The sequence below is a fragment of the Rosa rugosa genome, chromosome 6, assembly GCF_958449725.1.
Source record: "Rosa rugosa chromosome 6, drRosRugo1.1, whole genome shotgun sequence".
NCBI classification, from domain to species: Eukaryota; Viridiplantae; Streptophyta; class Magnoliopsida; order Rosales; family Rosaceae; genus Rosa; species Rosa rugosa.
Genome location: NC_084825.1, coordinates 37,015,099 through 37,029,689, shown reverse-complemented (window position 1 = coordinate 37,029,689; position 14,591 = coordinate 37,015,099). Strand labels below are relative to the sequence as shown.

Below are 14,591 nucleotides of genomic sequence, written 5' to 3'. Positions count from 1 at the left end.
ACATTACCCACACGTCAATCACTTTAAAAATGATTATTTTCACAATTGGATTTATATCCAAAGGTAATTAAGCATAGTTTATTTAGTCAATCACTGACCAGGTGAACACCAGTGATTGAGCGTAACTTACAATTTTGATGATATTGAGAGATAAAGTAAACATTGAATTTTAGCTAAAATGGGAGCAACCCTTGTGGGTTGAAATCGTTTAGTGCACAGTGTGCACATACCTTTACACTTCAGTAATAATGAAGCTCTTTTATTTACATGGACTGAAATTGCAACAGTTTCAAACAGATGTAATAAATATAATTCTGAATCTAAAATTCAAAAAAGATACAAATATACTGTAATTTGCACTAGACATGAATCACAGCATCCCTCAAATGAAGAGTAAACTTGAGTGGTAAAAGTTACACAGAAGCTACTTCAGCTTGTTACTGAAGTCCGAAAGCTGAAGAATCTGAATCCTGGGAATTTTAGCAGCTTCGTCTCTCTCTTTCTGTGTATTGTACCCCCAACCGCCTAATCAAAAGTCCGAAATAGCAACAAAAGCCAATGAGTACCACAACAAAGCACAAACACCAATGATAACAAGCAAGCTTAAGAGGAATTTTACCCAGATACAAATTCCAACCATCCAATTCGGGTACTTCAATAACTTTCTTCAGGGTTGCTAGTCTATCCTCCACAAAGCTAGTCAAAGTTGCATTATTGATGTCAATCAGAGAAACCAGGTCAAAGCATTAAACAGAAGTGCAGAAGTTTGTCAAAGCCACCAACATTACAGTCAAGATCATCATATTAGAACATGTCCTACTATGTCAAATACTGAGCAGAGAAATATCTTACTGCAGCTTCAGCCCTTGATGTTCTGGTTTCTCTTGAAGCTGCTTCAGTACTTCTATCTTGCGGCTGGAACTGGAATTATAAGCGAGCAAAGTTAACACATTCCATATGCATCAGTGAAATATACCAAACACAGGCTAGTATCAAGTTAATGCACTAACCGAGATCCATCTCCAAATATTCTTCCAAGTGGTAGTGTAACTTCTGCAAGTTTTTCCAGTATTACCTCGGCAAATCGGCTCTGCATGTAAAACAAGAGAAGCCAAGGTTTTCGGACAATGACAAAGGGAAAAACTCTAATTGAAAAGAGACTCAGACAACTGCTCCTTCATTATGAATGAATGAATGACAGAATTCAAAGCAAACAGAAATTTCTTTCCGCAATCTCAACCTTTAAAAGTCTCAACTTAAAACATATTAGAATCATCTTTCCCTCTTTTGTTCGCCTCTTTTATAGGAAGAAGTAAAACCCCTAAAACAAAACGAATGCTTGTATAAGGTCCACACACCTGTTTCCCAGTGACAATGTAAATGGTTGAGGTTGCCGATGTAAGAGCATCAGCAACACCTGGATACAATCTGCAACCAAAGCCTCTCCCACTCAGTTAAGCATGAGTAATAAACCAAAATTATGCTAACTAAAAACCAATACAACAAGACTTTGAATTTCGGTCTCAATTGCTGATCAAGCTCACCTATTTGCACCAGTCCAAGTTTCCAGGTCCTGGTCCTTCCACTCATCCCTGACCTTTCCAAACACATTTATAAGAGCATCCTTATCCTCACCCCATTCCTTCAGAACCAGACTCTTCAACTCTGACCAATTCTCCACTATCCCCTCCACTGTGAGCCCTTCCGCAACTGATGACTCCCTTATAGAAGGAACCCTCATCTCCAGAAGTAGCCTCACAAGTATCAGATTCTCATGCCGAGATTGCAGCACAGGTCTCACCTAATTCATCATTCATTGTTCCACAATCAGACATATATAGCAACATATGGGTTTTGTGTGATCAGGAGGACTTACGATGCCGATCTGTTCAACCATCCAATCCTTCAAACTTGAATCCACATCACTGAATAGGTTTGGCCATCTCACTTTAGCAGCCTACACATTCCCCGTTCAATCAAATTAACCATCTTGGACGGAAAAAGATTCCAACTTTGGAAGAACATAAACACAAACAATACCTTGGCAGCAGAGGCGTAGCTCTCTCCGCAGCTATCGCACAGAACTCCATCGAAATCCAAAGCGTACAAATCCCCCATCTCTGCTCTCCCTCCAACTTGTATTTTCGACAGAGGTCTTTCTTTCAGTCAACTCTTAATTGAAAGAGAGAGGCCCCAAATGGATTTGGAGGAAGTTTGGTTGCAACGACGACGTTGCGTGGACGGCACAGAATGCCAGAATCTTTTTGGATGAATTTACTAGCTGTACACAATTAAATTTCTCGATTTTGATTTTGCAAATTGGAAGCAGATTTTTATTTTTTTATTTTTGTGTATATTGTTCATTAAATTCTATTTTGTATCGGTATCATCTCGAATTTCAATAATTAGAATTTACAAGATTGAAACTTTATTTCAATTCAATAATCTCTTTTATCTCGTGTTAGAAATCTCAACTCTATTGATAAAGTTCCAATCATATTTTATCATCATCTATCGTTGGATACACTCATCCTTAAAGAAACTTAAAGTATGTCATGTTTTAACTTACTGTAGATATTAAACTTCATATTTTTATGCTTCAAATTTTTATGCCTCAAAATGAACCATAACTTATAATTTTGATCATGTTAGATACAGAGACATCATATTTGTAGTCTGCTAGGTGCTCACCCTTATAAGGTAAGTGTTAATGTCTAAGATTGGGCAGTAGCCCAAAATCTTGGTTAACACTGATTCGATGGGCGGATCGCTATTTGTGATATTATCAGAGCTTCCGCTACCTGTCAAGTAAAATACAGAGGGCGTCAGAGGGAGACCGCGTTGGGCGGTCTTCTCTTCTCCGATGCCTAAGTTAGTCAATGTATTTATGTTGACAAAGTAACAGTAGGTAAGTAATAAATGCGTAATTAATGAGGAGAGAGAAGAGAACCTTCTATAGGTGAGGAGGGAGCTGATATTCTCCATGTTTTCGATGTGGGACTGATGTGCTTCAGTTTCCAGCTTCTGATGCTATCTTGGCGCGACGCGTGGCGGCGCGTCAGTGGTGATCTGGGGGTAAGCCTGCTTGGCTGTGTTCCCGTAGGTCACTCATTTGGCGGGAGTTGGTACCACTGGCGGTAGCATGAGCGTGACTCATTATAGCTAATTATGCTTGCAAATGCTCATGTAAGTACAGTAAGTGACCATTCTAATTCGAGAGTTTATAAGTGTGCTTAGTACAATGTCATCAAAGTACAAAATCAAAATATTTATAGTTTCTTAGATGCTCGCCCTTATAAGGTGAGTGATCATTCTAATTCTCTTACACAGTTACACGCCAATCACTTTAATGTTTTTCTTCGTTATAATTTACAAACTTTCTATACGGTTTTGCCTCATCGGCATAAATTCATTTTTTTTTTTAATATAAAAATATTGAATTTGGGTCGAGGTGTAAGCAACCTTGTAGATAAGCGTGGGATGACAATAAAGGCACTCGTTAAAAAACGAAACAGCCGTGTCCGCTGTAAAATTCCCCTCTCTCCCCACACGCAACCGCTTGTCCCAACCCCATTACCCGGTAAACCTGGCCCCACTCTCACCGCCCTACTAAGCCGCCAAAGCTTAATCCAACCCACTACAGCCGGTCACCTCACTCATCCATTCTCATCTTTACCGATACCGCCGGTTTCTTCCTTCCCTCTCTTATTACACCAGAAGCTTCAGGATATAAAACCCTTTTCTCGCTTCCCGAGACAGTTTTCGTTTTCAACCCAACACCCCCCCTCCCCTTCCCTTATCGGAACGACGTCGTCGTGATCCCCGATCCGATCTTATCCGGTCGCGCTCTCTGTGAGTACCTTCATCGCTAAATTCCTTGTTATGCGTTTTCTGTAGGAAATATTCTGATCGATTGACGTTTTTGTGTACGATTTTTTGATTCAGCTGCTTTGGATTTGGATTTGGATTGTTCTTGTGGTTTTGGTTAATTTTGTTGAGAAATTCACATGGAAATGGTTTTCTTCGCTGTTCGAAGTGAAATTTGTGATTAGGTTAAGTTGTTATTTGTTGATATGGTGATTATTGTTTAAATTTGTGTTCTATGTTTGTTTTGGATTAAGGAAATAGTATATGTCACTTTGATATTGTATTTGTGAATGATTATCTGAACTGTAAAATTTAGAGCCGTGCTGGTAATTGGTGGTTAACAGGAGATTGTTGTGTGATGTTTAGCTGTTGGTGATCTAAAATAAAATTGCTTTATCATCTTCGAGATTGATTTTTTGTTTTTTTTTTTGGAATCGATGTTTTTCGAGCATTTTACCGCAAGAGTCGGTTGTTGATAATTTATTTAGAGATAGAAGATCAGAATTGGAGTTGACTTCTTCTTCTTTTACTGTATTCTGATTTCTTTTGGTTGGTTATTTTGTGTATGAAATGTGAAATAGGAAACAGAAGATGGCAGATAATGAGGAGGGAGAGGAGAGTACTGGTCGTGGGAATGGATGGGAAGTTGTATCACTTACAGCGTCGGCATACGCTGCTGCTCCCGGTCCGCAAGAAGTGGAATTGAGCAGTGATGATAAGAGTGGAACTTATGGAGAGCAAGCTGAAACATCTCGTGCTTTGTTCATGTCTGGTCACTTTGTTTTTCCACCCAATCAGCACGAAAATTTACCTGTGGAGCCTGACAGCAGTGAAGTTGATGATGAAAAGGTGCGGAAGGACGCAGTAGATGAGATAAGCACTGACGAAGGGGGTAGGTCTAGGGGAAAGGAGGAAGAAAATTTGACCTTAAAAGGGTTGGATGTTTCAGATGAGTTTGCAGGAATACAGTTCTTAAATGAGAAGGATAACAGGCTACCCATTGGCGGTACAGAATTTGGAGAAGGCACGGCCTTAGAAGGATTAAATTTCGATGACAAAGAGCAGGCTGTATATGGTGCTGCGAAATTTGGTTTTGATGGTGAAACAGTTCTTCATGGTTCATCCACATATGGTGAGAACACAGATATTCCTGGACTTACAGAACCTTCAGAGCAAGATTTAGATTTTTCTGGGGACATCTCTCAATCCCCAAGGTCAATGAAAGATGATAAATTTGATGTTTCGGACCTCCCCTGTGGAGCTTGGTGGAAAAGAAGAGCTTCCTCCTTGTATTCTCAGGCAAAGGAAGCAAATGCATATTGGTCTATTTTCGTAGCAGCAGCTGTGATGGGCCTTGTGATACTTGGGCAGCGATGGCAGAACGAAAGGTGGCTGGCTCTACAACAGAAGTGGCAATTCAGTGTTGATCAGGTTGGTTTATCGCTACTGTTTTCTGTTATGAGTCTCTTATTTTTGTATTTTGTTCGGTTTGGTTTTCTGTTGGGGGTGTCCTGGAATCAATTCTTATACTCGGTTTGTTTTGGCCTAATCTCATGTTTGTTGGTTAAACCTATGGGATTGATTTTGCCCTTTTTAGTACATGCAAGCATCTGAATAGAGGTGTGTTAAAGCGTATTTTTAAAAACTTTTTTCTTACTGGGTAGCTAATTACAATTTACTGTCTCTTCCATCCAAGTCTTTAAATTTCAAGTACACACTGACTTGGAATTTTTTATGACTTTATCTACTTAATTCCAATTGTTAGAAGTTTGTAATTTCAGTACTTTTTTATGTCAATAATATTTTACTTCACCATTGACCAAAAGTAAGATATTACGTGACTTTTGTTAAGATCTCAAAAATGAATGTTGATTTGTTTATATTATTGAATATTTTGTTGTCTCTACCTTGTCTCTCTTCCTTTGTACACAATTTACAATTAGTTCTTGAGTGCACTGTGTAAACCCAACCCCTCTCTCTCTCCCCCCTCTCTCCTTATTTTTTGAGGATCTGAGAGTTAGATTATGTATCTTGTTGTTTTGTTGTTAAGTGTTAACGTATCAGCAGATTCCTGATAGATAATTTGTACGTGTGCTATGTTGGTTGTAAGGTCTCCAATCCTTTCATGATTGCTTTCTGCTTTGATGGAAAGGAAACTGAAGTTGCTACTTACCAGTGTAACTTCTGAGATTTTTTTTGTTCTATTGTATGATCGTACTATTGCATTCACAACAGTAGGATTGTATATAGTGCATACCTGATTGTAGTGTGCATGTAAATCAAACGTCAAATGTGCATGGTTGGAGAATTTGTACATGTCCTAGTTGGTTGTAATGTCCCCTTCCATGATTGATTTCTGCTTTGATGGAAGGGAAACTCTAGTTGCTACTTGTAACCATAATTTCTGAGTTTCAGTTTGTTCTATTGTAAGGTCTCCAATCCTTTCATGATTGCTTTCTGCTTTGATGGAAAGGAAACTGAAGTTGCTACTTACCAGTGTAACTTCTGAGATTTTTTTTGTTCTATTGTATGATCGTACTATTGCATTCACAACAGTAGGATTGTATATAGTGCATACCTGATTGTAGTGTGCATGTAAATCAAACGTCAAATGTGCATGGTTGGAGAATTTGTACATGTCCTAGTTGGTTGTAATGTCCCCTTCCATGATTGATTTCTGCTTTGATGGAAGGGAAACTCTAGTTAGCTACTTGTAACCATAATTTCTGAGTTTCAGTTTGTTCTATTGTATGATCGTACTATTGCATTTACGAGAGTAGGATTGTATATAGTGCATATCTGCGCTAGTTGGGACCAATTTTCCCCATCTAAACCTTCTGTTTTAATGACACTGACATTATTGTTTTTTTACTGACAGAAAGGAGGAAGGGTTTTAGGTCCAATATCTCGACTTAAAGATGTAATAGTTGGTGGCCAGCGCCGTGGATCCTTTATTGGAGGCAGCGCCTCAAGTGAACTTTAAGATGATGACGAAAAATTCCAGACAAAAAGATGGTCGGCGGCCAGTGGCGTGGATCCAGAGGTACTGCCTCAAGTGAGTTTTCAAGATGATGGCAAAAATACTGCACAGATGGTCTCTTAGTTTGTTTCCGGCTATGGTTCAGATATATAATTCTTATGGAAAGCTACTTGTTACATGCTAAAGTTTGATATTGCAGTCGTTGCTTATTGCCTTGTACAGAATTCAGGGATGTGGCATTAACTCGCGGCTCTTTTAATCTTCTTATTACCTGTTAGTTATGTTTGTTTTTGGTTAAAAGTTGTGTTTGATGATTGCTATTAGTTTTTGAGTAAATTCAAATACAGTACCAAATATTGTGGAACTTTCCGAAATTTGTAAATGGGGCATTAAGATTACAAATCATGTTAAGTTTTTTTTTGCAGGCTGCTATCACATCTTTCTGTCAAAACTTTTCTGCTGTGCGTAAAACTGGTTTACGTAGAAATTTGACTACTTGAATTCATAATCTAACTAAATAACTCGAGTCTGAGTCTCAGTGGACAGAGATACAGGGAGCAAGTTCAGACAGAAACTGAAAATCCCTGCAGAAGTTACTTTTATCAAGTTCTTGGTTCGAGTTTACAGATCGGCCACAAAACTTCCTCGTCTTGTTGCAAGTGGAAAAGCTTCCTAGAAGACGCTCTCTAATAGAATGCAAGTCTGATGCAGTTCAGGTCATCACCGATACCCCATCCGGTCTTTTGTGTCTCAGCAGAGCACACTGCCGAATATCATACCCAAGAACTCCACTTTAGTATAGACGGTGCTTCCTGTTAACAAAATCATGCAGTTAAACTGATAAAATCGACGACAGCTCCAACTTCTGGTTTCTATAGATGTACTTTTTTCGTTATTTTTGTTACATTAGAGGCTGGAGGCCTCAAACACACAGCTACACACTAAATACAAGATGTAGAACTAACAAGAAGACTTCAGAGGTAGCATACGACAATTAAAAGAGATCAAAATACAACAAGCACACAACATTACAGAAAAAGCCTCCACAAATCACTAACAATTTAAAAGATTCTAGCCAAGAAGACTGTCCCGAATGCAGTGCAATTCAGATGCAACATCACTCATGTCCTTTCGGTTTGCTGGGGATTCAGCCGAACAAGCGATGCCAATTCCAAATATCAAAGTCAAGCACTCTTCAACTTTGTGTGCTCTCACGCCAGATTGATTGGGAGCTTCATCGACAATGTTGATGATGCCTCCTTGAAGAAGTAGTGAATCTGTAATATCTTCAACACGTCTAGGGAGAGCCGTCTGTACAAAATTATGAAGAGTCAAGTTGACATTGAATATCGAGTCGGTGGGTCTCTTCTCAATAAACATTTCTAACAGGAGAATGCCAAATCTGTAGACATCCCCATGTGAGGCACTTCCCATACAGTGGCCATACCATACTTTGCCAATCAAACAAGGGAAAAATTCACCAACGGTGTCTGGACACTTAGGGGACTTTCAGAATGATACCTGAACTTACAAAGTTATCAATGTGATACCTGGACTCATTTTTTCGTATCAACATCGTACCTATGACCAATTTCCGTAACGGCTCCGTGACGGAAATTGCCCGTAGGTATCACATTGATACGAAAAAATGAGTCCAGGTATCACATTGATAACTTTGTAAGTTCAGGTACCATTCTGAAAGTCCCTAAGTGTCCAGACACCGTTGGTGAATTTTTCCCAATTTTGCACGTGCAATGCACGTGAGTCACTTAATGAAGACAAAATGACCGATTTACCCTCAAATTCTTTCTTTCTTTTCTTTTCTTGTTTTCTTTATTCTTTATTCTTCTTTCTTTCTTTCTTTCTTCTTCTTCTTTTCTGGTTTCTTCTTCCCCTGATTTGAATCATCAAGATTCAAATCATCTTGCTCGTCCGATTCCCACCGCCGATCGCCGATCAAACACCGCCGCTGCGTCTCAATCCACCTTCATGCACCACAGATGTTTCTGGTTCCCCCAACTTCAAATCCTATAGCAAATTGAAATTGTGGATTGAGGCTTCACCGCTCACTCTGAGTTCATCCCCGCCGCCGCCACCAATGACTTGACCACCACCACTCTCGTTCTCTCATTCGACCCCCTTTTATACACCATTGATCAGAAACTCAGAGCCCGCCAGCCCTCCACTCTCAAATCACAGCTCCAATCACACCCCTCCATCCTCTCCTTCTTCCCGACATGCAACACCACCTCCACACCATCCTCACCTGCAACTTCATCGGTTTAGCCGACAACTTCGGCCTCTAGCCCAACTTCGATCAGTGGCAATTTTAGGCAGACAAAGATTAACAACTTCGGCCTCCACACCATCCTCACCTGCAGAAAATTCGAGCTGTTCTTATTCACCAGCTTCGCCACTCCGCTGCTACCCACCATTGTGCCTCGCCGATTAGTAAACAAAGGACTCGGAGCCTCCACCATCGAGAAATTGAGGCTCACGTTCTGCGTGTCCTGCGCGGAGGATATCGGCATCGTCGGAGAAAATGTTGTATGAACATAAATTTAGTTTGGGTTCCACGGTGGCAGCTAGTCGATCTCGTTGATTGTGGCCTTGGCTTTCTTGATTAGCCAATCGACGACCTTGCTAGGCTGGTCGTATCCAAGCCGATCCTGCATGTCGTAGAATTGAATGGCGGTGTGGGCGACGAGCCTGATGCTGCGATCCCTGGGGCCTTTGGTGGTGCAAACCTTGCTGTGGCTGTCCTTCCGGCCGGTGGCCCTTAGAATGTGGCCTTGAGCCTCCACAATTTCGCTAACAGTGGAGGAAGAAGCAGTCCTTATCCCCAAACCCAATCGAGAAGCAGCGGAGGATGACGTTGTTGTGCGGTGGTGGAGGTTGTTGTGGTCAAGTCATTGGCGACGGCGGCGGTGATGAACTCGGAGTGAGCGGTGAAGCCTCAATGCACAATTTCAATTTGCTATAGGATTTGAAGTTGGGGGAACCAGAAACATCTGTGGTGCATGAAGGTGGATTGAGACGCAGCAGCGGTGGGAATCGGACAAGCAAGATGATTTGAATCTTGATGATTCAAATCAGGGGAAGAAGAAACCAGAAAAGAAGAAGAAGAAAGAAAGAAAGAAAGAAAGAAAGAAAGAAGAATAAAGAAAAAAAGAAAAGAAAAGAAAGAAAGAATTTGAGGGTAAATCGGCCATTTTGTCTTCTTTAAGTGACTCACGTGCATTGCACGTGCAAAATTGGGAAAAATTCACCAACGGTGTCTGGACACTTAGGGACTTTCAGAATGATACCTGAACTTACAAAGTTATCAATGTGATACCTGGACACATTTTTTCGTATCAATGTGATACCTACGGCCAATTTCCGTCACAGAGCCGTTACGGAAATTGGTCATAGGTACGACATTGATACGAAAAAATAAGTCCAGGTATCACATTGATAACTTTGTAAGTTCAGGTATCATTCTGAAAGTCCCTTAAGTGTCCAGACACCGTTGGTGAATTTTTCCCATCAAACAATATCAAAGGTATCTTTGCCAAAAAAAAAAAAAAAAACAATATCAAAGGTATTAGTCACTCGACTGAACATAAAGTAAAATAAAAGAGAGAATTGTGAAGCAAAAGAGGAAATTACCTGGACAGCAATGTAACCAACCGATCCTCTGATTCCAAGGGTGTTGGATTGATTTTCAGAAACATTTAAGAGAAACCTTGCCGGCGCAACGTCAGAAACATGTCCAGTGAACTCATTGTCCAAAAGAATGTTATTTGGCTTGAGATCACAATGGACTATTGGTGTTTCACAACGACTGTGAATATTTTTTTGATCGAAATTGCACGGTATCTTCAAAAACTTCCTAGGCTCAGAGACTAATCCGTGCGCGAAGGCAGAAGCAATATCAATGACAATTTCGAGCCTCTGAACAACACCCAAAATCTTGGGTGCATTTATTACCTCTTCAAGTCAAGTGGATGGATGCAACCACTCCTCTAAGCTCCCATTTGTTCAATGATATATACAGATTTTCTTCTAGAATTGTATTTTCTAATTTGCATCTCAGTAATTACTAGACAAGACAAAGTTCATAATCTAGATATTTATTCCAAACATCTCCTACCACATTAACATGGTGTGTTTTAATTTCCACGAAATTAAAATATGACGAGCAAATCAATTTGATGTCTTTTAATACATTCTATTTGAACTGATTTTGATATATTTGATCAATTAATCTTAATCGCATGATTAATTCTATAAGCGAGATCGTTTTGAAGGAAGATGTTTGAAATTGTTCGACAAAAAGTTGTCTGGATCAGTAAACTGATTTCAGAGTTTTTTTCTTCTTCTTTCGATGACACTGATTTCAGAGTTATGCATGGCGGTTTTATAAAACAGAGATGGGAGGAAATATGAACTCTATGTCCCATTAAAAAGTCAACAACCCAAACACTCAGTCAAACTGCTTTATTATGCTGCAAGTAGTTAAACTGATAAAACTGACAGCTTTAACTTAATTCCCCTCTTCATTGATCGTAATGGGATATCATGTCTAAATCTCTTTTTAAGTCACGCTCTTTTATTCTGTTTATTCCATTGGGCTCAAAGGGATCAAAACACAAGAAGGGCAAGAAGCAAACAATCGTATTCAAAGAATCAAAAGGCATCACAATATAGTAATATCATATTCATTGCATTGGACTAATAACACTGTTCGTTTTTAATTATTTACTCAGCAACAGTAGCAGAAACACTAAAATCGCACACAGCTCAATATCAATTTCATGCTCACTTGGTAAAATACAAAATCACAACACCACCCAATGAACGTCAGGTTGATGCAGTACAACTGATCAAGCTAATGACAGCTCTAACTTGATTCATTGATTCAATTTAGGATTACACAGTCAGTATTAGTACTCTTTTTTATTCTTTTTAGTACATTAAGATGCAAATTTCAAGAACCACTATAGTAGCAACAAGACTTTCAGAGACGATTCAAAAACAAAACAGATTATAACACAAGAACCTTACAACAATTTATTAAAGCCATCATAAAACATTAATAATTTGAAAGTTCTAGCCGAGAAGATTGCACCTAATGGATTGCAATTCAGATGCAACATCACCGATATTCTTTCTGTTTGTGGGGGATTCAACAGAACATGCAATTCCTATACCAAGTATCAAAGTCAAGCACTCTTCAATTTTCCGTGCTCTCACACTAAATTGGTTGTGCATGTTAGCTTCAACGACATTGGTGGTGCCTTCTTGAAGAACTAGTGATTCTGAAATCTCAAAAACAAGTTCAGGGAGAGCTGTCTTCACATAATTATGAAGATTCAAGCTGTCACTGAACATCTGATCAGTGGGTCTCTTCCCTGTAAACATTTCTAACAAGAGAATGCCAAAGCTGTAGACATCCCCCCGTATGTGGACACCTCACTTCCCATACCATACTCTACAGTTAAACAATATCACATATATTTGTCACTTCATCTGTGCATAAGGCAAATAGCTCTGATGGTTTTTGAAATATCTTACAGCAAAATAGGGTAAGAGAAAAATTACCTGGTGCAGCATAACCAACCGATCCTCTAAGTCCGATTGAGCTTGATTGAATTCCAGAAACACTCATGGTTGGTTCTGAGAGAAACCTCGACAGCCCAAAATCGGAAACATGTCCAGTCAGGTCACTATCCAAAAGAATATTACTTGGCTTGAGATCACAATGAACGATTGGTGTTTCACAATGGTTATGAAGAAAATCCAATGCACTAGCAACATCTATGGCCATGTTGAGCCTCTGAATAAGACTAAAAATCTTGGGAGCTTCTGTTACCTCTCCAGTTCCAGTAGATGGATGCAACCACTCCTCCAAGCTCCCGTTGTCCATGAACTCGTAAATAAGAGCCTTGAAATCATTGCCGCTGAAATCAATACTTGAACATGCAGTTAAGATCTTGACCAAATTTCGATGTCTGATATTTCTCAATGCCTCACATTCGGCTAGGAAACTCTTAGATGCTCCACGGTGTAACATGTTAAGCACCTTCACAGCGACAACAACTCTATCGTCAGCAAGAATTCATTTGTACACAGACCCAAAAGCACCCACACCGATCAAATTAGCTGAAGAAAAACCATCAGTAGCTCTGAGGAGTGTAGCATATGAAACTTGCAAAATAGAGTTCCCCAAAGTGCTTAAATTAGTTTCTTTCCTTTTCTTACCAAGAAGAAAAAGAGACAGCACCACAACCAATCCCAAAAGACTGAACCCGGAGACTAAAGAGATCATTATTTTCATTCTACGAGACAACCCTTCTCCTTTAGACTCATTAGGCTTACACAGAGGAAGTCGAAGACTAGTCATACCTCCGCAGAGTCTAGCATTTCCAGCTATTGAAGTCGCACTTGCATTCTTAAAGACACCGCCAGTTGGTATTGCTCCCCAAAACTGGTTGAAGGAGAGGTTCAGGTACTCCAAGTTCAGATTCTCAAGAAATTGTGGAATATCTCCCGAAAAATTGTTGTGAGAAAGGTCCAAATCGCGAATCCCTTTCAATTCCTTCATAGAGGAAGGAATGGGTCCCAAGAAGAAGTTGCCTTGCAAGAGCAGGACTTCTAAGCTTTGGCAACTGCCGAGGCTACTAGGAAGTTCTCCTGATAACAAGTTGTTAGAAACGTCCAATCCACCTAAATTCTTCAATTTTCCAATCTCCATAGGAAGGGAACCAGTGAATTGGTTTCTACCCAAGTCCAAAGTTGTTGATAAAGATGAGAGGCCAAAGACTTGAGGAGGTATCGTGCCATTCAGATTGTTTCCAGAAAGACCCATTTCTAGTAACCAATTGTATTTCCCTAGGCTGGAAGGGATGCTACCCTCTAGATTATTTTCTTGCAATTGGAGTAGTATTAACCATGTTAAATTTCCGAGAGAAGACGGAATGCTCTCTGATAATTCGTTGTTGTTAAGAAACAACTTTACAAGCCTCGAAAGCTTCCCAATGTCAGTGGGGATGCTACCTGTGAAGGAGTTTCCACTCATAAAGAGTACTTGCAAGTTGATAAGATTCCCTAATCCAATTGGGATGCTTCCATGTAGTTGGTTTCTTCCAATTGCAAGAAGTTGGAGATTGGTTGAGAGATTGGATATTGATTTGGGCAACGTCCCTCCAAAATTGTTAGTGTTGAACTGCAAATGTCTTAACTCTGTAGCATTGATAAGTTCTGAGACAAAACTTAAGTCACCATGTTTACCACTTCCAAGATAATTATCAGAGAAATGGAGTGTCACAAGGTTACGAAGATTTCGTAAATTTGGCACATGTCCAGTGAGTTTGTTTGATGTACATTGAAACAACATAAGATATGTTGCATTGGATACTGACCAAGGGATGGCCCCGGTAAATTGATTTATGGAAACGGAAAAGAATTGAAGGTTGGGAAAAGCACTAATGCCCAAGTTTGAGGGAAGAGTTCCTTGAATTTGGTTCACTGATAGCTCGAAGAAAACTATATTAGAGAGGTTATAAATGCAAGGAGGGATGATACCAGATAACCTATTTGTGGTTAAAGAGAAAACTGCTATTTTTTTCAACTGGCATAGAGAATTAGGGGTGCTTCCTTCTAAGTTATTATCACCTATAGAAAAGAACTCAAGAGACGATAAGTTCCCCAAAGAATGAGGGATTTCTCCTGTTAAATTGTTAAATTTCAACTTCAAAAA

General features: G+C 39.6%; 2 protein-coding genes and 1 pseudogene across 2 annotated transcripts; 1 reads left to right on the top strand and 2 right to left on the bottom strand.

The window, feature by feature from the left end:
- Positions 1-238: 238 nt before the first annotated feature.
- On the bottom strand, positions 239-2,231 carry LOC133717340 (uncharacterized). Its single transcript, XM_062144037.1, has 8 exons — positions 2,041-2,231; positions 1,877-1,957; positions 1,545-1,801; positions 1,359-1,428; positions 1,011-1,090; positions 853-921; positions 620-696; positions 239-525 (listed from the first exon to the last, which is right to left on the bottom strand). Exons 1-8 carry the CDS (start codon positions 2,116-2,118, stop codon positions 425-427), a joined length of 813 nt encoding a protein of 270 aa, XP_062000021.1. The 5' UTR covers positions 2,119-2,231; the 3' UTR covers positions 239-424.
- Positions 2,232-3,696: 1,465 nt separating this feature from the next.
- Positions 3,697-7,211, top strand: LOC133714378 (ATG8-interacting protein 2-like). Its single transcript, XM_062140479.1, has 3 exons — positions 3,697-3,852; positions 4,449-5,298; positions 6,746-7,211. Exons 2-3 carry the CDS (start codon positions 4,459-4,461, stop codon positions 6,848-6,850), a joined length of 945 nt encoding a protein of 314 aa, XP_061996463.1. The 5' UTR covers positions 3,697-3,852; positions 4,449-4,458; the 3' UTR covers positions 6,851-7,211.
- Positions 7,212-11,724: 4,513 nt separating this feature from the next.
- Positions 11,725-14,230, bottom strand: LOC133714377 (probable LRR receptor-like serine/threonine-protein kinase At3g47570; annotated as a pseudogene).
- Between the last annotated feature and the right edge of the window lie 361 nt (positions 14,231-14,591).

Coding starts and splice junctions, on each gene's coding strand:
- LOC133717340 (XM_062144037.1), bottom strand. CDS start 2,118: ATGGGGGATTTGTACGCTTTGGATTTCGATGGAGTTCTGTGCGATAGC. Junction 1,429..1,544: donor ACTTGGACTGGTGCAAATAG/GTGAGCTTGATC, acceptor CTTTGGTTGCAG/ATTGTATCCAGGTGTTGCTG. Junction 526..619: donor TGGTTGGAATTTGTATCTGG/GTAAAATTCCTC, acceptor ACTTTTGATTAG/GCGGTTGGGGGTACAATACA.
- LOC133714378 (XM_062140479.1), top strand. CDS start 4,459: ATGGCAGATAATGAGGAGGGAGAGGAGAGTACTGGTCGTGGGAATGGA. Junction 5,299..6,745: donor GGCAATTCAGTGTTGATCAG/GTTGGTTTATCG, acceptor TTTTACTGACAG/AAAGGAGGAAGGGTTTTAGG.